This window comes from Theropithecus gelada, chromosome 15 (assembly GCF_003255815.1).
Source record: "Theropithecus gelada isolate Dixy chromosome 15, Tgel_1.0, whole genome shotgun sequence".
Taxonomy (NCBI): domain Eukaryota; kingdom Metazoa; phylum Chordata; class Mammalia; order Primates; family Cercopithecidae; genus Theropithecus; species Theropithecus gelada.
Window position 1 is genome coordinate 26,634,922 of NC_037683.1, and position 24,727 is coordinate 26,659,648.

The following is a 24,727-nucleotide window of genomic DNA, read 5'->3' on the forward strand; positions in this document are numbered from 1 at the left end:
CACTGTGCCCGGCCTCTTTATTTTAATTACCTAACATATATGGACTTAATTGTTTTTCTTTTTTTTGAGACAGGGCCTTGCTCTGTCACCCAGGCTGGAGTGCTCTGGTGTGATCCTGGCTCACTGCAGCCTTAACTTTCCAAGCTCAAGCAATTCTCCTGCCTCAGCCTCCCGAGTCGCTGGGACTACAGGCTTGCTCCACCATGCCCAGCATGGTGTGTATGTATATTTGTGTGTGTGTGTATTTTTTTTTTCTTTTATAGAGATGGGATTTCACCGTGTTGCGCAGACGGGTCTTGAGCTCCTGGGCTCAAGCAGTCCACCCACCTCTGCCTCCCAAAGTGCTGGGACTACAGGTGTGAGCCACCACGCTGAGCCTGCACTTCATTTTTAAAACTTGAAAACTTCGGAAAAACACCAAAAGATGCTCCCCAAATCAGTAATAATTGTACCCACTCACCTACCCAGAAATAATCACTGTTGACAATTAGAGTACTCTGTGTGCATCTGTGTATGCATTTATATTGGGAATTCTCCTCAAAGTTGCCATGCTGCTTGTCGTTATCTAGCCTACTCGTTACACCAAGCGATGCATGATGACTGTGTTGCCACCTTGATAAATGTTTCTACCGTGTGATTTTTAACGATTGCATAATATATCGTAGTCAAGAGGTACATGATTTATTTAACTAATTTCTTCTTGTTAGACAGTTTGTTTTTTAATATTATCCATATTGCTGCTTTGAACATCCTTGCACATTCATCTTTAGGCACATTTCTAATAATTCCTTGGGCTGTCTTTCTAGAGGTGGCATTGGCTCGGGGGAGAGGCGCAATTTTAAAGCTTCTGATTAACTGTTGCCAGACTGCCCCTGGGAAGGAATTTGTTTTGTATATTCCATCCCACCAGCGTTTAACAGCACCTGACGCTCTTCATTTTTCTCCAGCCATGCCAACACTGGGTATTGTATTTCTTTTCCATTTTTGCCAGTCTGGTAGACAAAAAGGGTATCTTGTTTTAATTTACATAACTTAAATAGTGAAGTTAAACTCTTTTTTTTTTTTTTTTTTCAAATTACAAAGCTACTTTTAATACTTTGGGGTGAGCGCCACAGGAATAAAAAACACTGGGAAGGGGTAACCTTGTCGCCCCTGGGAGTGACCCAGGAGGAGAGAGGCCACCTCATGAGGGAAGGAAGCATGAAAGGGACTTGCTGCAAACTCAGGGCAAAGGGAAGCCATCAGGGCTGGGACGTGTGGGCCCTGCAGGAGGAGACATGGGCGTGGTGGGACTGGCTCCAGGCACTCAGGGGAAGGGCAAGAGGGTTGGACACGAAGCACAAAGCTACTTGGGTTCCTGCTTCTTCTCTTTTGCCTTTTTCTGCTTCTGCTGCATGATCTCTGAGTCCCTCTGCTTGCGGGTGGCAGCAGAAAGCCCGTCATCCCGGTGCTGTCCATTAACCGAGGTGCGCTCTGCTATTTCATACTCTTCTGGCGGGGAGCTCTCACTGGTTACCACGGGTCATGGTGATGGCAGCGGCTCCGACCTGCCTCCATTACATCCTCTCATTCAGTCCCACATTGCAGTGAAGTTAAACTCTTTTACATGTTTATTGTGTGTGTGTTCATGTGTTTACATGTATATATTTCGTGCATAACTGATTGATATCCTATGCCCATTTATCACAAGAGTTTTACATTTCAGTGTCATCAAATCTATCATTATTTTTCAGACATCGGCTGAGTAGGTTTTTAGGAAATGGTTGATTCATTCACCTTGAATTCAGATGTTTTATCTGAGCTTGAATTAAATTGGAAGCCCATCACCTTTTCAACTGAGAATTGTCAGAAAGTGATGAGGCTCAGGGATATCAAGAGTCTGGGAGGAGACTAAATCCCATTAACGTAGCTATTCATGAACTGAGAAAATGATATGGATATAAACAGATATTCCTGATGGATCTCTTTGCTTCAGACATCTATCCCAGACAACAGAATGCTCCATTGCAAACCCATTGGGGTTCATCTTGACTGAATATATTTATGACTCTGAGGATCTTGTTTTCCTTAAAGAAAAAAAAAGAATAAACAGACAAAACTTAAAAGAACATTTATAAAGCAATTTACTTAAATTATAACAGACTAAAAGCCAGGCTTTGAGGATAATTGAAGAATTGCATTAAAAAGGAATCAATATCTTTCTGGAATTTGTTCTGTCCCCATGAGTTGTTTTGCAAAGCGGTGGACAGCCTATCTGTCACTTTCTTGCAAATTTCTTGTAGCATTATCCCCAAGGTCAAGATTTTATCCCTCTCTTTGAAGGTTTATGTTTTTTCTTTTCACACAGCCTTAACTCACCCAGACATTTAGAAGCAATGACAGTGGAGAGCAGGGACTTTAAAATGTCAGGTCTTTCTTCCAGCCTCTGAGATCCCGGCGTTCCCAGCATGGGAGCAAAGGTTTCCTTCTGCATCCTCACACTGAACCCTTGGAGAAGGTCAAACTCTTAAAGAAAAGAGGGTGGAAGGAATGAACAGTTGGTTTTTATATCTTTTTTAAAAAAACTTTTTCTTTAACTGTTCTTCTTTCCTTAAATACTCTCCTATCCAGCCGTAGGTTTTTAAAAACCTACTTCGTGAGGCCCAAATTAAAAGCATATTTAAATAGCATTAAAGAAAACCAGAAAAGGGGAGAAGACACCCACATGCCCATCCTTCTAACCGGACATCATGCATTTCTCTGCCATCTCCCCTGGCCTCTATCCCTGTGTATTCACATTTCCTCAGTTGTCGAATCACCTGCTTCCTTGCATTTCTGTTTTGACGTATGTTGTCATGTTGTTTAATGATCCTTATGTTGAGCTGCATTTCAGGGGTGGGGCTTGGATGGGTTCACACCAATGCTCTGTGGTCCACTCGATTTACCCTGGGATGCAGCAGTTCAAGGAAGCGAGGTGGCTGCACAGGGCCGGAGCAGATGGGCCATGTCGTGGCATGGCTGTATTGCAGGTCCTGGCTCCCTGATGAGCACACAGATGTTGAGGATGCTACTGTGAAGCTACAGTTCTTTGAGAAACAGAATTCTTACCAAACCACTGCCCAGTTATGTCATCATTCCAAAATAATATAAGAATAACAATTTTTGGACTTTCATTTAGGAGAATGTTTACAAATGACATGTGTTCTTAGACCAAACTCAGTAGCTTCAGAGCCTTTCTATAGAGTGGAGGGAGAGAGGTGAGAGGAGAAAGCAGAATATTGCCCAGGCATCTGTAAAAAGGATCTCCATCTCCAGCTGCATAGAAAAGGTATCTAATTCTAGAAATGTGCTTAGATTTTAGTGTTTATTCACTTGGAAGTGGTTTTATTGAGCATCTACTATGTGAATGGTGTAGTTTAACACCCTCTTTAAACTTTACGTATCTCATTTGCTTATTTGCTAACGCATTTATAATTAAGATTCTTACTTAAGTCAAAAGTAATTGAGTGAGTTAACCTGAAAAACACTTCATTAAAAAGGTAGAGGAATCAGAAGTGATCTTGGAAAGTGCGTGTGTGTGTGTGTGTGTGTGTGTGTGTGTGTGTGTTGTGTGTGTGTGTGGTGCCTTTGATAGGAACAGTATATTGAAATTGAATTCTGAGCCCTCTGGCAACCAAGGCAAAAGGAGAAATTAATGGATTATTTCCATTCTACTAGAGAAATCATTGGTAACTTCAGGAGAGGTAAATTTCTTTATTGGTGTTCAATTGCAAGAAGAAAGCATCTTTCATTTCTTCACTGTCTCTTTATGTGGAATCTCTTACCATGTCCTATGTTTTTTACTTATTGAAACATCTCTGATCAAGCCAGAACAATGTCTTGCCTTCCTGGTCAACTGAGAAGGGTGTAGATAATAAAATAATCATTTGCATAAGTAAGTATGTGGAGATATGTACTTTCAGGGACAGAGCATCACGTGCAAAGGCCTGAAGTGGAAAAAAGCTTGGAGTACTTGATCCTGTAAGAAAGCTCAGGTGGCAGGGCAGGAGATGAGGCTGGCCAGGCACCAGGGCCAGGCACACAGGCCCAAGATGCACTGTGGAGAGTTTTATAGCAGAAGCAATGGGGAGAGTTTGGGGCAGGAAAGGGCCAGAGTCCGCTTACGTTTTGTAAGGATCCTCTGGTTGTTCTGCAGTGACTGGGCTGAGAGAGGAGGCTGGGAAGCTGTTGCAGTTAGTGGTCCCTGTAAGAGGTAATTAACACAGATAAAAATGGTGCAGATGGAAGGAGCTTGGAAGACAGAGTGCTAATTAGGGTTTTACTTTCTCATGACATTAAAATATGCTACTGGGGCAGAGTCCGCATCACCAATTGCTGTCCTCCCTCAAAGCAGGGCTAAATGGGAAAGGACTTTCCAGTCCATGTGGCTGGACCCAGCACCTGCTCCGGGTTCAAGACCCTAAAGGACTTTCTCTTGTTTACATCCTGTGAGGCCCACGTCCTTTTTAAAAACCCTCCCCTGTCTGTCTTGGGCCAAGGTGTAGGATTGGCCTGGTGTTTAAGGGGGTGTGAAACCCCTTAAACTGCTGGTGAGAGGGCAGTGGAGAGAAGCAGGGAGAGGGGCATGAATATGGAAAGTTCAGGATCCAGATCCAAGCCCTGCCTTTTGTCCTCTGTGACCGTGCATAGACACTTCACCACCTAGAATCGCTTTCCTCATCTGTGCAGTGGGAAGAATAAAACATCACATCATCGCTGTAATTTTGCTGTTACTAATGCTACCCACTATTTGCCGAACACCTCCTGTGCGCCCTGCCCAGTGCAAGATGCTTTGTGTACATTTTCTGATTGGTCCTCATTCAGTTTACATGACAACTCCGTGAGCATAGGTGTTATGGCCCCTTTTAATAGGTGGGAACGCTGAGGCCAGAGAGGTTAAGTGACTTGTCTGAAGTCTCATAGCTAGGAAGGGGTTGAACACTGTTTGAGAATGGCTTTCTAGAAACCGTACCTTCAGGGAAAACCCTCTGAGGGAGTCCGCACCCTAAGACACCACCAGGTTACCCTTTTCATTTTGGTGCTTTGCAATGTTTTAGGGCCCAAGGTTTAGCCCCCAGATGATTGGAAGATAGAGCCAAGATTCGCCTAAACTGGGAGCTTTTTGGAACCTGTGGAAGAAAGTACGACGGAGGGTGGATCTCTGCACCAGAGTGAGCACTGCCTTGGGAGAAGGACATTGCAAAGCCTCCACCTAGCCCCATCCACATTGTCAGGGGAATTCAGGTCCTCTGTAGGCCCAGATGGTGTAGTGCTTCTCCCTGCAGGTAGATACAGGAACTACAGCAGGGATAAGGCATGCCCCAGGGGAGACCCTGGCAAAGAAATGTGATTGATTGTCCATGAATAAAGACGCACTGCCTATGGCTTCAGGAATTCCATCTTTCTCTAGTTTAGGGAATTAGATGCATGTATACTCCAAGATGGCACATACAGGGATGCTCATTGCAGGTGATGTTGCTAGCAAAAAATGAGAAACAGCCTAAATGTCCATTGATAGGAGAATGAGAATTCGGTAGTGATGAGTCCCTTCTGGGGAATGGGATGGAGTGTGGGAAAAGGTGAGCTTTGGGGAATGGGATGGAGTGTGGGAAAAGGTGAGCTTTAATGCCATTGAACTGGTAAGAAAAGATCTTCAAAATACATTTTTAGCGGAAAAAAATATGGAGCAGAAAATGTTCAGTTGTGAGTTGATTTATGTAATCCGATGATAAGCTCGTATACGTATATATATGTGTTTATAAAGTACAAGAGCAAGTCAGGAAGGACAGACATCAACACATACCAGTCATTACCAGGGTGGTGGGTTGAGACTTCCACTCTGGGTTCTGGGTACTGAGTTCTTTACAGGAATAATACCATTTTTTTTTTTTTTTTTTGGTATCTCTTACCTATGTTCCAGGTGCTAAACACTTTATATATGTATATATTAACTAATTTAATCATCAGAACTACCCTGTGAGATAGTACCTCTGTTATCTCTCTTTTTTTTTTTTGCCTGGGAAGCTGGGGCACAGATCCATTAAGTAACTTGCCCAAGGTTACTGTTGGCAGGTGGCAGAGCTAGGATGGAATTCCTACAGCCTAACTCCAGGGCTGTGGCTCTTAACCACGCTTTCTTCACTTGTCTCTCCAACTTTCATGTGTATCTAAGGTGTCTATGCTCACATTAAGTGTGGTCTGCCTGACTACTGATCTGAAAGAGCACTGGTCTTTCTGTGTCCTAATTCGAACAGATTTCTGGGGGCTATCTGGCATATAGAATATTAAATATCTTGTTCAATGAACGAATGAATGGACGGTTGGCTAAACGAATGAGAAGGAGCAGGGAGAGGTTCTAAAGGAAACAGACCATGTAATGTGCCTCAAGGAACTTGTCTTGTAGTCTTAAAGACAAGACCACAAATGTGACTCAGAGCCTGTGGTATAGATGGTAGCACAATCACAGAAGCGTGCTGGATGCTCTTGGAGGAAAGAGTCAGCCACAATCTGGGAAGCCTTTCTGGAGGTCGTGGGAAAGGAACTGAGTGTTGAAGGCAGAGCAGATGTGAGGAAATGTGGATTAAAGAAGGATGTTTCTTAAAAAGAGGAAAGTTGGGGGACACATGTGTTTGTGTCCATATCGATTCAAGGTTTAGAGAATTCCTGGGGCCTGTGTTTGGGAGAAGGAGCTGGCAGACTCAGGAAGGGAATTGGCATGCGTTTAGTACCTACCGTGTGCTAAGTACTGTATTCGCAGTTTACAGTGTCTTAAATCTTTACAACAGTTGCTTTTAATTTTATTATTGTTTTGAAATAGAATCTCACCATGTTGCCCAGGCTGGAGTGCAGTGGCTCAATCATAGCTCACTGTAGTCTCGATCTCTTGGGCTCAAGCAAACCTCCCACCTCAGCCTCCTGAGTAGCTAGGACTACAGATGCACACCATTATACCTGGATAATTTTAAATTTTTTTGTAGAGGTGGGGTCTCACCATGTTGTCCAGGCTGCTCTTGAACTCCTGGCCTCAAGTACTCTTGAACTCCTGCCTCTGTCCCACAGAGTGCTGGGATTGCAGGCCTGAGCTGCTGTGCCCAGACAACAATTAGTATTTATATATTTATTTATTTAGAGACGGAGTCTTGCACCAGCTCAGGCTGGAGTGTAGTGGTGCAATCTTGGCTCACGGCAACGTCTACCTCCTGGGGTCAAGCAGTTCTTCTGTCTCAGCCTCCTGAGTAGCTGGGATTACAGGTACCCGCCACCATGCCTGGCTAAGTTTTTGTATTTTTAGTAGTGATGGGGTTTCACTATGTTGGCCAGGCTGGTCTTGAACTCCTGACTTCAGGTGATCTGCCCACCTTGGCCTCCCAAAGTGCTGGGATTACAGGCATGAGCTATTGCGCCCGACCAGCAATTGCTTTTTAAGTGTAGAAACAGGCACAGAGAATTTAGGTAATTTGCTCAGTGTCACACAGCAAGTCATCTGCGGAGCCAACACCGTTGTCCAGTGTGTCTGAACACACAAAGCCCCAGCGAGGCAAGGTGGGCTGGGAAGAGCAGGCATGCATCATTTTTTCTTCCCTTCTGGGTCACTAACCTGGGTCTTAGACCAGCTCTCCTTCCTGTGGTTAAGTCTCTGTTTCTGAAAAGAGAAAACCTTGCCCTTTGAGGTCTGCACCCTGAAATAAGCTGGGTGACTCATCATTACATGTCCTTGCTTGAGACTTTTCTGGAACACCTCTGTTGCACATGCTCCTCAGCACAGTGATCTGATAGTCTTGTGACCTTGAGGTCCACCCCATGCTTGCCTTTGGTGCATGGTTTTGAACACAGAAGCATATGCGTGTCTGCCGTGTTAACACATCCCATTAGTCCCCCTACACTGTGACCCTCTTCAGTCTCTTTCTCACTCCTCTGTTAAGCAGAGAATCATGTCAGCCTGGTCTATGAATTTGGGGTTTCAGAGTTGGCTCCAAAGAGTTGAGTGAGGCAAATTTGCCTCCTGAGAGCATTAATCCAAGTAGCAAGTTATTAAGTTTGAAGACATACACATGTAATTTACATTTCCATAATCATAGCGTGCTGCCGGAATAGTCATCTAGTGATGGATGGTATCTTAGTCGTGCCAACTGCTGGGTCAGATCGAGATTTCTCTATGATCTGAGTTGGTGGAACGCCCCAGGGTCAAGTTTCACCAGTAAACACGTGATAACGAGCATGGGAACACAGCACTCTAATGACCATCCCTGCATGCGGTGGGCTCTCCCCGGATCTCACAATTTTCCTTTTCAGCCGTAACTCATTGAATTCCTCAGTGATAGGCATTGTGCTAATAGGGCTCCTCTAAGTAAAGAGAAAGGAGAATGGTGATCTTCATTTTGCAGGAGAGAAAACAGGAGAACAGAGAGGTTTGGTAACTTGTGTGAGGTGGCACAGCTAATAGGCCATTGATTCAGGAAGACTGGTGGATCCTGCGGAGCTGTCTTGGCTAGAGAGGGGTGTGGTTGATGGAGAGTCAACAACATGCAGATGGATGTGTTGGATGTGAGTTACCACCTGCAGGCAGCTTCCTACAAAGAGCAAGGACACAGCCATGGCTTCGTTGGAGGGGCAGCCCTCTGGCCTTCAAGTCCTTTCAAAGTCTCCTGCTGCTGCTGATAGTGCTGAGTTGGAGTGTCCATCCTGCCATAATTGAGATGCTCCAATTGTCCTTCTGATGTTTCCTTAAACCCTGTGAAACCTCAGAGCCCCCAGGCTCTGGATCTGGTTCAGTGACATGGTAGTAACACCAACCAGCACAGTTCAAGTGCTCACTGCTGGGATGGGAGAAACTAAGGACAGTTTTCCAGGTCCAGAAGTCCGGTGCCTGGTAGGCGCAACCCTCAGCCTGCCTGGAGTCTATCCCTGGGTGTCCCAGAGCCCCTGATCTCTCTACAAATGACCTGTGACCACTATGAGAGCAAATACAGTCTTCCCTTCTAAATATAGCCCTGAATCAGAAAGACATAGAAGTTTAACTTGGGACAGGATCTTAGCAAACAGGTCCAACCTGCTCATTGCCAGAGGGCAAAACCAAGGCCTAGCAAGGGGAGAAGTAACCCTAGGACACCCACCAAGCTGCTGGCACAACAGGGACCTGGTGGGTCTCTGTCTTACAGGCTCAAGCTCTGCTGCCTAAGGCTGTGTGCTCTGTAGGCTGCTCTGGTGAGAGAAGTAAAATGAATGGTCTGGTGCACCTAACTGTGGATGAGGACCTCGCAATCCCCCAGGTGGCCTGAGCCTCAGGGATCAAGGTAGCAATGGTGGGTGAGTTTGAAAGGCTGGTAGAGTGGCTACAGGGGAGAAAGCATTACCAGCTTTGTTAGGAAATAACTCTCCTGTTTAATGATGCCCTTTAAAATAAGCAAGCAATGGTTTGTAGAAATGGAGACAAGAAGGCAGTAGGAGCAGAGATCGTCCCCTTCCCCTTCCCTGCATGACCCACACACATTTTAGTGTCATTAAACAGCAATGGATGGAGCTGTTCCTGCAGGATTCTGATGGCCACTGCACCAAGGCCATATCCCAAGAGCCTGCATAGATGTTGAAAGCTTCTCTCAGGAATCTTGTTTATCATCAGTTTTGCCAGAAATATAAAAAAGCAGTAGAGGATAATGATATTCTTGCTCTCCAAGACCCACAAAAAGCCCATATTTATCCCCAAAAAATAGTCATTATCAGAGGTAGATGAATGGTCTACGCTTGAGTGTCCGGCTGAGTTTCTAATCTCATAGTCCTGTGATAGGGAAACTGAGGCGCAGAGGGGAAGGAGGCCCAGGACTGGCCTCCTGCGTCCTGGGCTGTGCCTCTTGTACTCCTGAACCTTATGTGTCCCTTCCCATCTTGGGGCTTCAGGGTCCCCTTCTGTAAAATACCAGGGGTGGGCAGCCTGTGGGAGACTCAGTGACTTGGCCCAGGCCCTCTCCGGTGCTGGCTCTCCATGGTGTTCTCATCAAGGGCATTAACCTCCTCTCTGTTCTCAAGGTTGCTGCTGGCCTATTTATAGAACTGACCAAGAGGATTCTACTGTTGCCGGCGATAAAAAATACAAATGATGCTCTGCGCATTGTTCTTTATTCTTTCCTTCACTTTTTTTTTTTTTTTGAAACTCCTTGGTCAATGTTTTGCTACTGCATGGTTTTCGATCTCCATGCAGACATGCTAGGGGAGAGGGGAGTGGGCTCTGTCATTTGCTGAGCTCCTACTGTGTGGCCAAGAAGGCTCTGAACTTTATGCACATTGCCTCATTTAACCCGTGCTGCCCTGGGAGGTGAGCATTGTCCTTCTCTGCAGTTCACATGTGCTGCTTTGCAAGGGGAAGCAGCTGGCCCAAGGACTCTCCACTGGCAAGCCGTGGAAGTGCGACTGGAATCCCATTTTCTCTGTTTCCACAGTCCACGTGTGATTTTTCCACTTGCACTCCTCCTGACCCGAGCATAACCTTCCAGACTAGATATGGGTGCAGGAGGATGCCTGTGGATGTTAATGGTTTCTTTTGGGGGCAATATTTACCTTCTTAATCGGGCAGTCTTTTTTCAGGACCTACTGTGTGCCAGATGATACTTAATCTCTCACCAGGCTGCAAGCATCATTGAGGACCTTCTGTGCACCAGATGATGCCTTGTCTCTCACCAGGCATGTGTCATGAAGACCTTCTATGGACCTGGCTATGCTCTGCTCTTCACTACGTACAAGTTTCATGAGGACCTACTGTGTGCAGGACAATGCTATGGCTTTGTCACCAGGCCCAAGTGTCATAAGGACCTACTGTGTGCCAGGCGATACCTTGTCTCTCACGAGGCGTGTGTCATGAAAACCTATGGTGTACCAGGCAGTGCCTTGTCTCTCACGAGGCTCAAGTGTCATGAGGACCTACTGTGTGCCAGGCAGTGCCTTGTTCCTCACCAGGCGTAGGTGTCATGAGGACCTGATGTATGCTGGGTAATGCCTTGTTTCTCACCAGGCTGCAGCCTGTTATGAGGATAGACCCACTTTGTTTCCTCTAGGCTTGGCACACCGTAGGCATTTGGTCAGCCCTTGTTGAATGAATGCTGTGGTGTAGTGTTGCAGTCTGTCTAGGAAGGAGCAGAGAAGGAGGCAGGCCAGGTGGAACAGCACTGGAGCAGGGAGCTGTGCCCTCATGGAAGAGGGAGCAGGGGGCAGAGACGAGAGGAAGAGGAAAGAGGGGTTAGGAAGACAGGGGCCATGGAAGATGTGGTGGCCTCAGAGACTTCTGCTGACGCCTCCTGTGCCCTGAACCACTTTCCACTGTGCTCTGGGAGAAGCTCACTTGGTCTCAGGCTTTCTCCATCCCGCCTCTTCACCTTAGCAGGGATTTCATTTTCCCGACTGTTCCGCCAGGGGAGCCCTGGGGAATGCTAAAAGAATACTGTAAATCTTACCCTGCTCATCTTCACAAAAATCTTTTTTAAAAGCAGAATTTTGGAGAGACGCCATCCTCGTTATCCCTCCACTGGGGACTGGCATTTAGCTGTAGAATTGAGGGCCTGGGTGCCTCTTGGCTCACCCTTCCTATGCTGAGAGAGGCTCAAATGTCAGAGAGTTGCCTCTTCCTGCAGGCCTTGCCTAGCCAGGGCTCCCTCCTGTCTTTGAAAGCTCAGCCCAGGGTCTGATTTGTCTGTTGAGAGTGTTGGGGAGTCGGTAGAGCTGTATGTGCAAATTGGGGCAAAGCTTGGGGGACACAGAGAGCTAAGCGTCCACCCCTCTTCTTAGGCATGTTATTTTTTTTTTCCTCCAATATTGAAAGCAATGTGACCTCATTGTGGAACATTTGGAAAATATTGAGAAACAGGAAGAGCAAAATAATAATCACCCATAATCCTCCCACCCAGAGAGAAGCACTGCTAGCATCTTGGCACATTACTTCTCAGTTTTGTTTCATTTTGTTTTTCCCGTATGATTTTTCTCTTAACATAACTGACTTCATACTGTAAGACATGCTTTATAGCCTTTTAACCCCACTTAACATTAAAATACATCACATTTCCATGGCATTACAACCTTTGTAAATAGGATTTCAATGGCAGCATAAAATTTCAGTGTGTGTCATTTATTCAAAATTCTGTCATTTATTCAAACAGCCAGATGGTGCTGCCATAACAAAATACCACAGACTGGGTGGCTTTAGCAATAGACATTTAATTTCTCACAGTTCTGGAGTCCAGAAGTCTGTGATGAGGGCGTCATTGTTCTCAGGTTCTGGTGAGGGCCCACTTTCAGAGTTGAAAACTTCCATCTTCTCATTGAGTCCCCACATGGAAGACAGACCAGAACTCTTTCTCTTTTCCCACAAAGCTACTGATCCCGTCGTGAGGTTCCCACCATCATGGCGTCATCTAAGTCCAGTTACCCCCAAAGGCCTCATCTCTAAAGTACCATCACATTGAGGATAGGGCTTCGGCATATGGATCTGGAGGGGAACACATCCAATCCCTAACACAGGCTGTGTTTATTATTAATCCTAGTGCTTAGTGAGTGTCTCCTTGGGTCAATGTCTTCATCTCAGCTGCAGGCGCCTTGTGGTAAAGCAATATGGCAGACCTCAGATTCCACCCCAGGCTGTAGAGTTTGGGCTTACCTCTCCTCACGGTGGTTCCATCTGGAGACTGGGAAATGTACAATAAAGGTGGTGTTCCACACTCAGAATTAGTTGCTATAAAAAAGGAACTTCTTTTTTTTTATCAATTTTTTTTTTTTTTTTTTTTACATGGAGTCTCGCTCTGTCACCCAGGCTGGAGTGCAGTGGCGCGATCTCGGCTCACTGCAACCTCCACCACCCGGGTTCAAGCGGTTCTCTTGCCTCAGCCTGCCGAGTAGCTGGGATTATAGGTGCCCGCCACCACGCCCAGTTAACTTTTGTATTTTTAGTAGAGACAGGATTTTGCCATGTTGGCCAGGGTGGTTTTGAACTCCTGGTCTCAGGTGATCTGCCTGCCTCGGCCTCCCGAAGTGCTGGGATTATAGGCGTGAGCCACCATGCCCGGCTGAGAAAGGAACTTCTTACTCACTGTGTGGGCAGGCAGTTTCCCTCCATTTCTTCATCTGACAAATGAGATCCCCCTTCCCCTCTGCGATCCCCCTTCCCCATTGGATTTCATTAGGATTTCCTGAGATAATGCATATCAGGTGTAGTGCAGAGTGGCCGACACATACAAGCCCTTTATAAATGTTAAGCATTGCTATTACCATTGCTTTTATATGTCGACCCTCTTACTTGGTATTTTATCAGGGTCCCCAAGATGACACCCGGGTTCAGTGATTCTCTAGAAAGGCTAACAGGATTCAGCTTATGGTTTTACCTGTGGCTAGGGTTTACTACATCCAAAGGATACAGAGCAGAATGAGCATGGGGAAAAGGTGTGTTGGGCAGATTCCAGAGGAGACCAGGCACAGGCTTCCACGGGTCCCCTCCCTGTGAGTCCCACAGAACACACTAATTCCTCCAGCATCGAATGGTGACAAGGCTGTGGAATGTTGCCTATCAGGGGAGCTCATTAGAGAGCACTCACAGTTTTTATTGGGGGCTGGTGACATAGACCCTGTCTGCTTGTCCCCAACTTCCAGACTCCCAGGAGGAAAGCAGGTTAAGCATAAACCACACTGTTTACACACCGTCTGAGCGCATGAGCCACATTTCTCAGTTAGGGAATGGTGGGACACTCCCCAAATCCAAGTTCCCAGATGCCAGCCAAAGGCCGGCCTTGCAAACAAGCCCTCATGAGGATAGCAGTCTCAGGCCTGCGATGCCAACTCCTCTGCAGAGGTCTCCTAATATATCATATTTCTTGTATTTGGACCACTTCAGGATAGAGGTAGGACAGATGTTCTTGTTTTCATAGGACAAAATCGAGGGCTAGAGAAGGAAAGGGACTTTGAGGCTGGCCTCTTCTTCCACGTGGGGCTCCTGAGAAAAACCAAGGTCTGGACCAGGGGAGGGTGTTCCTCCACACCCCCGGCAACTCCCTTCCTCTAACCTGTGTGTCCCTCTCTCCCTAGGCTCTGAAGGGCTCCAAGAAACTGGTGCTGTCTGTGTACTCAGCAGGGCGCATCCCTGGGGGCTACGTCACCAACCACATCTACACCTGGGTGGACCCGCAGGGCCGCAGCATCTCCCCACCCTCGGGCCTGCCCCAGCCCCACGGCGGTGCCCTGAGGCAGCAGGAGGGTGACCGGAGGAGCACCCTGCACCTCCTGCAAGGAGGGGATGAGAAAAAGGTGAGTGGGGTGGGGAAAGGAGGCCGGCCTCTCAGACGCCGTATTCTCCCTCCAAACCCAGAACAGCAAAGCTGCTTGGAGGCAGCAAGAAGAGGCTGGTTCTGTCCAGGCTCTGTCTTCCCTCAGAGTCCATACCAAAGGGTGGTGGTTTTTCTTTCCTTTTTTTTTTGACCTGTGTAGTGTATATTATGATACAGGCTAAGCTGCCACAATAAAAGCGCTCAAATACTGGGATTTATTGATTGATTGGTTTATTTATTTACTTGGAGACAGAGTCTCACTCTGTCGCCCAGGCTGGAATGCAGTCGCACAATCTTGGCTCGATGCAACCTCTGCCTCCAGGGTTCAAGCAATTCTTATGCCTCATCCTCCCGAGTAGCTGGGATTACAGGTGTGCACCACCATGCCCGGCTGAATACTGTGATTTCAATGAGAGTTTTTTTGTCTGTCATGTAACAGAATAGAGGAACAGTCTCATCTGAGGGACAGTTCTGCTCCAGGACTTATCCTGGGACCCGAACTCCCTCCATCTTCCATCCCCCAGGGTGTTGCCCCTTCTGTTAATGAAGCTGGGCCACATTAAGTCCCCTTTCTAGTTCCCAGGAAAGGGGAAGAGAGGCGTCTCTTTAATTTCAAGATGACCAAACTTCCCACTGGCCTAGACCCAGGTGCATGGCCACACATAGCTGCCAGGACTGTGGCCAGGAGTGCTGCTCCACAGGGAATCTTGTGCAGTGTGGATCTTGGGCGTAAGTCACAGAAACCAGCTCTGGCCATTTTACAGAGCAGGGGTGTACTGGAAGGATAGGGGCAGTCCCAGAGTTGAAGCCGAGAATCTCAGGGTGCAGCCTGCAGGAGGGGGATGTCCAGCATTCCGTTCTCAGTGTCCTTCCCCTGAAGATTCTTAATGAGGGAGTACCTCACGGGCTGGCAGGGATGTCTGGGGACTTTGATTGACAAGACCACCGAGACTGTAGCCAGTGGGAGAGGGGTGGTTGCCCAAAGCACTGCGGGGTGTTCTAACTTGCAGAAGGGGGCAGGGATACCAATAGACATCCCGTGTGGAGCCCTCCTTCCCCCAGACCTGGACTGTTTCTTGAAACACAGGAAGGCTGAAATGGTCCCTGATGTCCTACCCTTCTCTTTGGCTGTTGTTTGCATTGCACCCCTTGGTTACTCCTGGAACCAAGAACGAAGCTCCTGCAGGCAGCTCCCTGGTGTGTAGGAGCTTGACACTGACTGCCAGGAGGCTACATGGCTTGGGGCTCTGGGCCAAGCGCCTTCCCTCTGGAGACTCTTTCTCAGCTCTCCTTTTCCTGTCGATAAGACTGTAACATTTATTTAATGTGTTTTGTGTTCTTTGCTCAAACGTCAATATGCAGGACGCGGCAGAGATCACAGCAGCTTCTATTGGAGGCGAGCGGCAGCAGGTAGCTTGTTGGTATGCGCCGCAGCAGCCCGGGCCGCATCGAGATTGCCGGGGCTGGGTGGGCTTGTACCCCCTCCCCACCAGGGAACTTGTTCTCTGACAATCTTGAGAGAATGCTGCCAGTGGTATTGAGTCATGGTCAAGGGCAGCTGTCTAGTGTTGGGCACAGAACTCGCTTTTTCTTTTTCTCAGTCCCTTTCCTGTGCAGGGCATGGGGCGAGTGGAGCTTATCATTGATGGAGAGCCCTTGCGTGCCCAGCCCTGTGCTCATGGTGTCTTCCTGAGTCCTCCTCGCAGCCACACTGGGGGCAGGTGTCGCCATCCCCATTTTACAGATGAGGAACCTGAGGCTCAGCACTGTGGCAACCATGACCCAGCCAGCAAGTCTCCCAGTGTTTGCTGAGCACCTGGGTGCCTGACGATGTTATGGGAGGCGAGCAGTGGCCAAGGGTGCTGGGGCCCTGCTCTTGGGAAGCATCTAGCGTTTGGAGGTGGTGGGAAGAGTGAGACAATAATCCCGAAATGAGCACCAGTGAGCAAGATAAGGTAAGTGAGACAGTGCAAACTGATGGGAGGAAGTGAAACCAGGAGCCGGGCAGGAGAGTGCGAGGGAGGGAGGGGCTGTTTTGGATGAGGCGGTCAGGAAGGACTTCTCTGAGGAGATGGCTTCTGAGCTGAGACCTAGAGAGAGAGAAGGAGCTGCAGCGTGCCATTCGGGGACTGAAAATCCCAAGCAGCAAGGACAGCACGTGCAAAGGCCCTGAAGTAAGACTGAGGCCAGCGTCTGCAAGGATTGGGCAGATGGGAGTGTGGGGATTAGGTAAGGTGCCTCTGGGAGTCTTAGAGTAACTTATATAAGAATGTGGGGCTGGGCACAGTGGCTCACACCTGTAATCCCAGCTCTTTGGGAGGCGGAGGCAGGAGGATTGCTTGAGCCCAGGAGTTCGAGATCAGCCTGGGCAACATAGTGGGACCCTGTCTCTACAAATAATTTAAAAAAAAAAAAAAACTAACAGGGTGTGATGGCATGTGTCTTTGGTCCCAGCTACTTGGGAGTCCGCGATAGGAGGATCATCTGAGTGCAGGAAGTCCACTGAGCTGTAATTGCCCCACTGTACTCTAGCCTGAGCAATAGAGTGAGTCCTGTCTCAAGAATAAAATAATGCAGAGGTGGAGGCTGCATGAATCATACTCCGGGGAGGACCCAGATACCGAAGGAGGCAGGAGACACCCTGAACCATCCCAGAGAAAGGCCGTCCCAGATTCCACAGCCCCAGACTGGTGCATCTACCCTCCTCCATGTTCCTCCTCTTCCTGATGCAGCGTGGAAACCCCATTTCCTTATTGGGAAGGGGCGTGGGCTGATGTTTCTGGATTCCTGGCTGCCGGATCCTGGGGAAGGTACCTGGTGGAGTCTGATTCTCTTCTCTCCAGCAGCCTGGTCCCATCTTCTGATAGTCCAAAAAGCCGCGACCGGAGTCTTGGACTCATAACCATAACCTCCGCGGAGGAGGGACACCTCTCAGAAAGTGGGTTCTCGGGGCAATAGTGACATAAAAATCACACATGTAGCCAAGTTACCCCTGAAAATCCTTATGCTGTCCCTCGGAGCTGGTTATAGTTTTATAGCCCTTTTCAGGAGTGTCCTTCTCTGTGTTGTGGTATGAGACTTGTCCCGTGAGGCCGAAGACAAAGTACAGAGGGAAGAACAGATGTAGCGCTCAGGGAGTCAGGCGTGGCCGCTCTTAAATCACTGTCAAATCCTCAGAAGTGAACGGGGCAGGGTGCAGAGCGCTCACTGTATGGCTTCCCATTTTGTTCTAACCCGCAGCCTCTATAGCTCTCATAAATTAGAATTGATTTGTCATGGGGGACTAAGTAGGATAGTGTCAGTGTGGCAGGGATGGTAAGACCTTGGGTGCCAGGCTGCCTAGGTTCAAACCTTGGCTCTGCCTCTTGCTTTTAATTTTTTTGGATATATATACCCCAAAGTGGAATTGCTGGAGCATCTGGTAGTTGTGTTTTTAATTTTTGGAGGAACCACCCTACTATTTTCCCTCTTGTCTGTACCATGTTACATTCCCACCAACAGTGCACCAGGGTTCCTCTTCCTCCACATCCTGGCCAGCACCTGTTGTTCTGTTGTTTTGTTAGTAGCTGTCCTCGTGGGTGTGAGGCAGCATGAGTTTCTTCCTGATCTGTCTTCACTTTGGGCCTTTATGTGATGCCTTAGCAATGTGCTGACAGTGCTGAAGGTCACAGCAGGGACATGGTGGTGTTCAGGGGCAAGGTCAGTTCTGCCTCTTTTCAAGTTCTTGTTCCTAACCATTCCCCTATTTCATGTCCCCAGTGTGAGGAGGCAGGTCTGTGGAACAGGACTTGTTCTGGCACATTACATAAGGTATAAATGTGATACATGCCCTCTGAAAGGGACAGGGAGAGTGCTGTGGTGTGCAGAGAAGGGAGGTTCTGCACACCAGAGAAATCGGGGAAGGCTTCCTGGAGGAGGCAGCATTTTAGGTTTGGACATGTGGCAGTGGAAGGGAAGGGTGACCCAGACAGAGGGAACAGCATGACAATATCCAGAGGTTAGAGAGAGCAAGATGGGTCCTAAGTGATTCCTTTGGCTGTGAAACAAGGTTGGAGAAGTAGAATGGAGTTAGCTCCTGCAGGCTGAGATGCTGGGCTGGGAATGTGTGTGGGTGGGGGACACTTTTTTTTCTGCAGACAACGGAGACTTGCTGGGCATTCTCTTAGCTGGTGAGGGAAGAAGGGCAAAATCAATTTCAGGTATGCAAAGACCTGTAGCAAGACCATGAAAAAGAAGGTGTGCAAAGCTCGTTTTCAAGAGAGGTGAGAGTGGCTAAGTAAAAGCACAAAGAACTTCTGGAGCCAGTAATGATGTTTCTTGTTTTAGTCAAGATGAACTTCAAAGGTGGAAAATGAACCTTGGGGGAAGGTTCCAGTACTCTGCTAGCATTCCCCTCTGAGTGCATATTCAGGATGAGATTTTTCCTGAGTTGAGTGGGGTGAACTCATTTCTTTGAAATGGCTTGAAATGAAGGATAGTTTGAATCAGCTTACAGGACTAGGGGTGGCAGGAGAGAAGGAAAGAAGACCCAGAGGAGGAGGCTGCATCAGGATGGGAGAGCGAGTGTGTTGCCGTGGAGTCTCTGGGGTGGAGGGAATAAGCACGCTGTTTCTAGACCCTCCTCCGAGGCAGGTGCCTTCCGTTCTCCTCTGTGCCTCCTACAGGCTTGACTATCCAGTGTGAGCTGCAGGACTGATCACCTGTTCTTGGGTTCTGACTGTGAACGTGTCATGGGGCCCTTGCAGAGCATCCAGCAGAAAGTCACAGATGGGCTTTCGGAAGGCGGCCTGCATCTGAAAGAGATGGGGTTGTTAATGTGGTGATGAACCAGTATCCAGAGTGATGGAAGCACAGCTTCCCAGGGGTTTATCTCTTCACTGCAGTTTTCAGATTTCACGGTGGTTTTGTAGAATCATTTGACTGGTAGGCCAGTCCTATAAAATACTTACAGATAGTGTCATTCCTCCCGTTTTCCAGATAAGAAAATGGAGGTCTGGAGAGCCTGCATGAATTTTCCCAGCTCATACAGCTAGAGAGTGGCTGGGACAGGTGAGGCTCACATCTCAGGCTTATGCCTGGTCCCTTCAGTGTCCCCTGGCTCTGGCTCTTTGGGTCCGGCCCTCGCACAGCCACAATGCTGGCTCAGCTCCCCCCGGGAGAGACAGCAGAGCCTGCCTGCCCCACAGCACCGGTCATCTTGGTCAGCATCTGGAATCTGCTCAGGGGAATGATGCGGGCAGGAACAGCTATTTGTAGAACTCAGATGCCTCTCTCACCCCTTCCTGGTCATTTGCCCATGAGCTTTATTGAGAACCTCCTAAGTCTTATTCCACTGCAGTGTCCCTGTCCCACGGCCCCCTACTCTGCAGTGAGCAGTTAGACCCAGCTGCAGCAGAAGCAGCCGCTCCACCAAGCTCATATGTCTCCAGCAGCCACAGAAACAAGATGGGACCTGCCCTTCGACTCAGGCTGCTACAACCCTAGAATACAAGGAGCAGGGGCTTTGGGCTCAGCAGCACTGGGTTTGAAGCTTGTTTTTCAAACTTTCTGACTGTGTGACCTTGGACAAGCCACTTAACCTTGGATGAGTCACTTAAGCTTCCCCATCCATGATTGGAGGATGGTCACGCCAGCCATGTGAGGCTGTTTCAAGGATTAGTAATCAAGGCTCATACGCACAGAGCACAGTGCGTGGTCATAGTAATGAATTCCAGCAACAACCATCAGTTACTGAATGCCGACTAGGTACTAGTCTTTTCCCCCAAAATATGTACCGAGTACCTCTAATGGGCCTGCTGTGCATACTGGGGATACAGCAGTGAACAGACAAAGAATAGACAACACCTTGGCCACCGTCAAGGGCTGACACTCTAGTGTGTTGTGGGGGGACCGTGAGGGGCATTAAAAGAAACAATATACAGTCTATTATAAAATGGGGGAGAACCAAGCAAGGAAAGGGCATGGGAGGGTGGTGTATGCATCGGGCAGTGTTAGAGAAGGGGCAGGGAAGGCCTAACTAAGAAGGTGACAAAAGAAAGGGTCTCAAGCTGACGAGGAAGTGATCGTACATGGATCCATCCTGTCTGGGCAGTGCTCCAGGTGGCTGGAGGCCTCAGGCAGATGAACAGGGCCTCTTGAGGAGCAGCAGCGAGACCTACGGGATTACAGAGGAGCGAGGCAGCAGGCACGGGCAACCAGGCGGAGTCTGGGGACTTTGCTCTGAGTGAGTTGGATGCCATGGTGCAGCTTTGAGCAGAGGAGGGACCTGGTGCATATGAGGTTCCAGCCAGACTGTCCAGGCTACTGGATGGAGGGTACATGGCAGGAGCAAGGGTGGAAGTGGGGAGCCCATGCAACATCATCCTCACAACAGCCCCGGACGGTGCTATCAGTTAGGGGTGCTTTTGGCTGCGGATCACAGAAAGCCTGTATTACAGGAGCACACACATTCCGGTGTTCACTGTTCTCTTCTGAAGTGTAGGGCTGGGCAGCCCCAGCTCTGGTTTGCCAGGGAGTGAGTCCCTCCTTCCTCCTGTTGTTGACTCTTGCCTTGGGCTCATTGCTTCACAGCTGCAAGATGGCAGCCACTGCTCCTGCCATCACAGTCTCTCACAACTGTGCCCAAAGCAGAGTGGGTGGAGGGAGCAGGAGGGCCTTCTCTTCCTGTGTTCCTGTCTTTTCAGAGTGGAGAATCTTACCCAGAATCCCATAGCAGACATCCTCTTGGCCAAAACTGGCCCAGAACTACCTACATCCATTCCAGTCCCTGGTAGAGGAGAATGGGTAGCCTAGACTGGTGTCATCTCCTGGAGCTGCTCCAGTTGCCTCCTGGACATAGTTGAGGCTCCATGCAAGGCAGGAAGAGGGAGGGCTGCTGGCTTGGCCACGGGCAGTGCTGGCTCCACGCAGGTTGCACAATTCTCATTTTATAGACAGGGCAACTGAAGATCCGAGAAGCAACAGGGCTTATCCCAAGGGTGCCCAAGAGTGAGGGGCAGAACCAGGACTTGAACTCAGGCCCATGAGAAGCAGTGTGATGCATTGGTTAAATGCCCAGGCACTGCAGGCAAGCCAAGCAGCTGGGTATGTGAATCTTAGCCCCATCATTTCACCCCTCAGAGTTGAGCCTCAGTTTCCTCATCTGGGAAGTGGGGATAACAACAAACCCATAGAGGAGGAATGAGCATTCAATGAGGTAATGCATGTAAAGTGCTGAGCTCTGTGTCTGGGACATAGGAAACACGCAGTACACTTAGTGACCAATTTCGTGAGTTATTGTTCTATTAATATTATTAGCAGTAGTGTTATTTTCACTGGGCCAGGCCACCTCTCACAGCGTTGTTTGCTTTCCCATAGATGAACTCCGACTCATGCCAAATGCTGGTTGAATTTTCAGCAGGTGATTGAGGCAGATTACCCTGTGCTTGATAGAACTGTTCTTACAGTTCCGTGATAAAGACTCATTTTATTCCGATGTAAAGAATTTATGGGGAGGTGTAAGAGAGGTGGGGAGGTTTGTTTTCATCCTTAGTATTCAGAGTGGGCTGCTGCAGACACAGGCTGCCATCTGCGTGTTCCTGGGCTTCGCTGCAAAGACACCCAAGCTCCTCTCAGCTCTCTCCCTACCGGGATCTTCTTGTCCTGGAGCTGGAAGGGCCCCGGGGTGGGCGTGGCGGTGGGCTGGGATGGGGGGGGTGGACTGACTGCAGGTCACCCAAGGAACTGGGCTAGATCCTGGGTGTGTAGACCCCAAGCCGGCCTGGCTTGTTCCAAGTCCTTAAGGTGCAGCATGGAGGAAGGGGCTCTGCCAGGTGTGGCAGGAGTGGGGATCAAGGCAGGAGCTGCCTACTGTGTCCTCAGCCAGCCTCTCTGTTCGGTCCCTGATCTGAACCCCACCTTCCTCCTACATCACCACCATCATAAGACACACCACTTCTCATGGGAGATCTCTAGAAAGTCGCCCCTCTCCTGTTCCCTGTTTCCGGGAGTCTTCCTGCAGTCCACATTGGAGCCTGTCACTGTCCTGCTCATAGCCCAGCGTCTTAGCCTGGCTTGTGGCACCCTCACCAGTGAGGCGAATCTCAACCATTTTCCCCATTCTCCTGCCACACTCTGGCCATACAGGACCTGTGTGGTGACTCCAGGGGGTGTGCACTGTCCTGTGTGTGGGCTTAGCACATGCCATTGCTTCTGGAATGGCATCTTCCCTCTTCTGTCCCTGGCTGCCCCCCTACCCTGCCCCAGCCTTTAAGGCTCAGTGGTCACATTTCTGGGGAGCTCTGCCTTTGGCTGGGCTGCTGGGAATAGACTCTGAGACCAAGATTTGCCTGAAAAAGGTTTATAGGAGTATCCCCAAGTCTGAAGATGTCTACCTCCTCCTCTCTGGAACTTGTGAGTAGAACCTTATATAGCAAAAGGTATGCTGCAGATGTGAGTAAGTGATGGTCTTGACGTGGGGGATTGTCTGGGTGGGCCCCATATCATCACAAGGGTCCTTGTAAGATGGAATCAGGAGGTCAGAGAAAGGGAGATGTGATGGTAAAAGCAGAGAGCAACTGATTGGAAGATGCCGTGCTGCCAACCTTGAAGATAGAGGATGGGGCTGTGAACCAAGGAATGCAGGTGGCCCCTAGAAGCTGGAAGAGGCAAAGAAGTGGGTTCTCCTCTGGAGCCTCTAGGAGGAGTGTGGTCCTTTTGGCACACTTTACACTTCCAACCTCCCGAACTGTCAGATAACAAATCTGTGTTGCTGTTAGGCTGTGACTGTGGTGATTTGTTACAGTGGCAGCAGTAACTGCAGTGGCTGCGACTGTTTCCTAACAGGACTTCTCATGTGTGCAACAGAACCAACAGTAGCTAATACTTATTGAGCATCTACTAGGGGTCAGAGAGTAGCCACATGCTCTCACTTGTCTCTTAATTTGATCCTCTTCATGGCAACCTTATAAGACAGGTGGATAAATTATTGTCATCCTCATTTTCAGGAGAGGAGGCTGAGGCACAGAGAGGTTAAGTAACTTGCTCAAGGTCACACAGCTGTGCCCTCCCCTGGGAAGTTGGGACTTGAGTATCTTCTTCACCACCTCTTCTCAAGGTGGTTGAAAAATTCAATGAGATAACACATTTAAAGGGCACAGAACACTTGATAACTCTTAGATGAATAACTTCCAAAATAGAAATCTGGTTTGGATGGCTTTCCCTAATGAAATGTGCTCTTTCCTGGTGCCCGAAGGTTCCCCCACCGCTCCCTGTCCCGTGGGCAGTCACATTGTGCTCTCTTTGGATCGCTTACCTGTCACTGTGTGTCTTGTCTCTGGGCTAGGTTTCAGCTCTTCTGGTCTGCCTTCTTTTCCATGAATCCCCCTTTCATACCCGAGACACACTTAACCTGCACGTTCCTGCAGCTTCCCTCATGGATTAGGAACCGTTCTAGAATCTGCCTGCAGCCACCCCGCCTGTGCTGGCGAGCCCCACCCTGTCCTCCAGCACCTGCTCTGGCCACTGCGACTCACCTCCCGGATGGAGCTTGCTCTCCTGAGCACTGACATGAGCCGTCCCATGTCCCTGGAAGGTTCCATTTCCCCTTCCCCCACTGGCTGACTCTCGCTCACCCTCCCATCTTATCAGAGACGCCACTTTCTCCAGGAAGCACCCCCCATGCCAGTCAGGACCATTGCCCCTTCTCTGCACCCACGTGACCCTTGGGCAGCTTTGTCACGCGCTGCTCACATTGTACCGTGAAGGCCTGTCGACTGTACCACTAGACTGCGGGCCCCTCATAAGCAGGACTGTATCTGTCTCATCTCCAAGCCCCAGCACTGGGACTCCATTTAGTGGGTGCACCCTATGTATGTAGAGCCAGGGACCATCATGGTCCCTCAGGATGGATGGCCGAACAGAAGACCCCCAGGGAGACAGCAGACGTCAGGAGAAATAGACACCCTAGGTGATAGGAGACCCTTGGGGAGGCAGGAGACCCCAGGAGAAATAGGAGACTCCTGAGGTGACAGGAGACCCCTGGGGTGACAGGAGACCCTTGAGGTGACAGGAGACCCCTGGGGAGGCCTCAGGAGACCCCTGGGGTGACAGGAGACCCCCGGGGAAGCAGGAGACCCCTGAGGTGACAGGAGACCCCTGGGGAGACAGGAGACCCCTGGGGAGACGGGAGACCCCTGAGGTGATGGGAGACCCCTGAGGTGATGGGAGACCCCTGGGGAGGTGGGAGACCCCTGGGACAGGAGACCCTTGAGGTGACAGGAGACCCCTGGGGTGACAAGAGACCCCTGGGGAGGCAGGAGACCCCTGGGGGTGACAGGAGACCCCTGAGGTGATGGGAGACCCCTGGGGAGGTGGGAGACCCCTGGGGTGACAGGAGACCCCTGGGGAGGCAGGAGACCCTTGAGGTGACAGGAGAC

At 49.2% G+C, this 24,727-nt stretch overlaps 1 protein-coding gene and 1 pseudogene across 3 annotated transcripts in view; one reads left to right on the forward strand and one right to left on the reverse strand.

The window, feature by feature from the left end:
• The window catches only part of WHRN (whirlin), a 103,260-nt gene that overhangs the window by 12,725 nt on the left and 65,808 nt on the right, over positions 1–24,727 (forward strand). For all 3 annotated transcript variants that reach the window (XM_025360430.1, XM_025360431.1, XM_025360432.1), the window contains exon 2: positions 14,074–14,292. In XM_025360430.1, coding sequence (XP_025216215.1) covers positions 14,074–14,292 — 219 coding nt within the window. The remainder of the gene's footprint in view (positions 1–14,073; positions 14,293–24,727) is intronic.
• Positions 1,346–1,526, reverse strand: LOC112608490 (annotated as a pseudogene).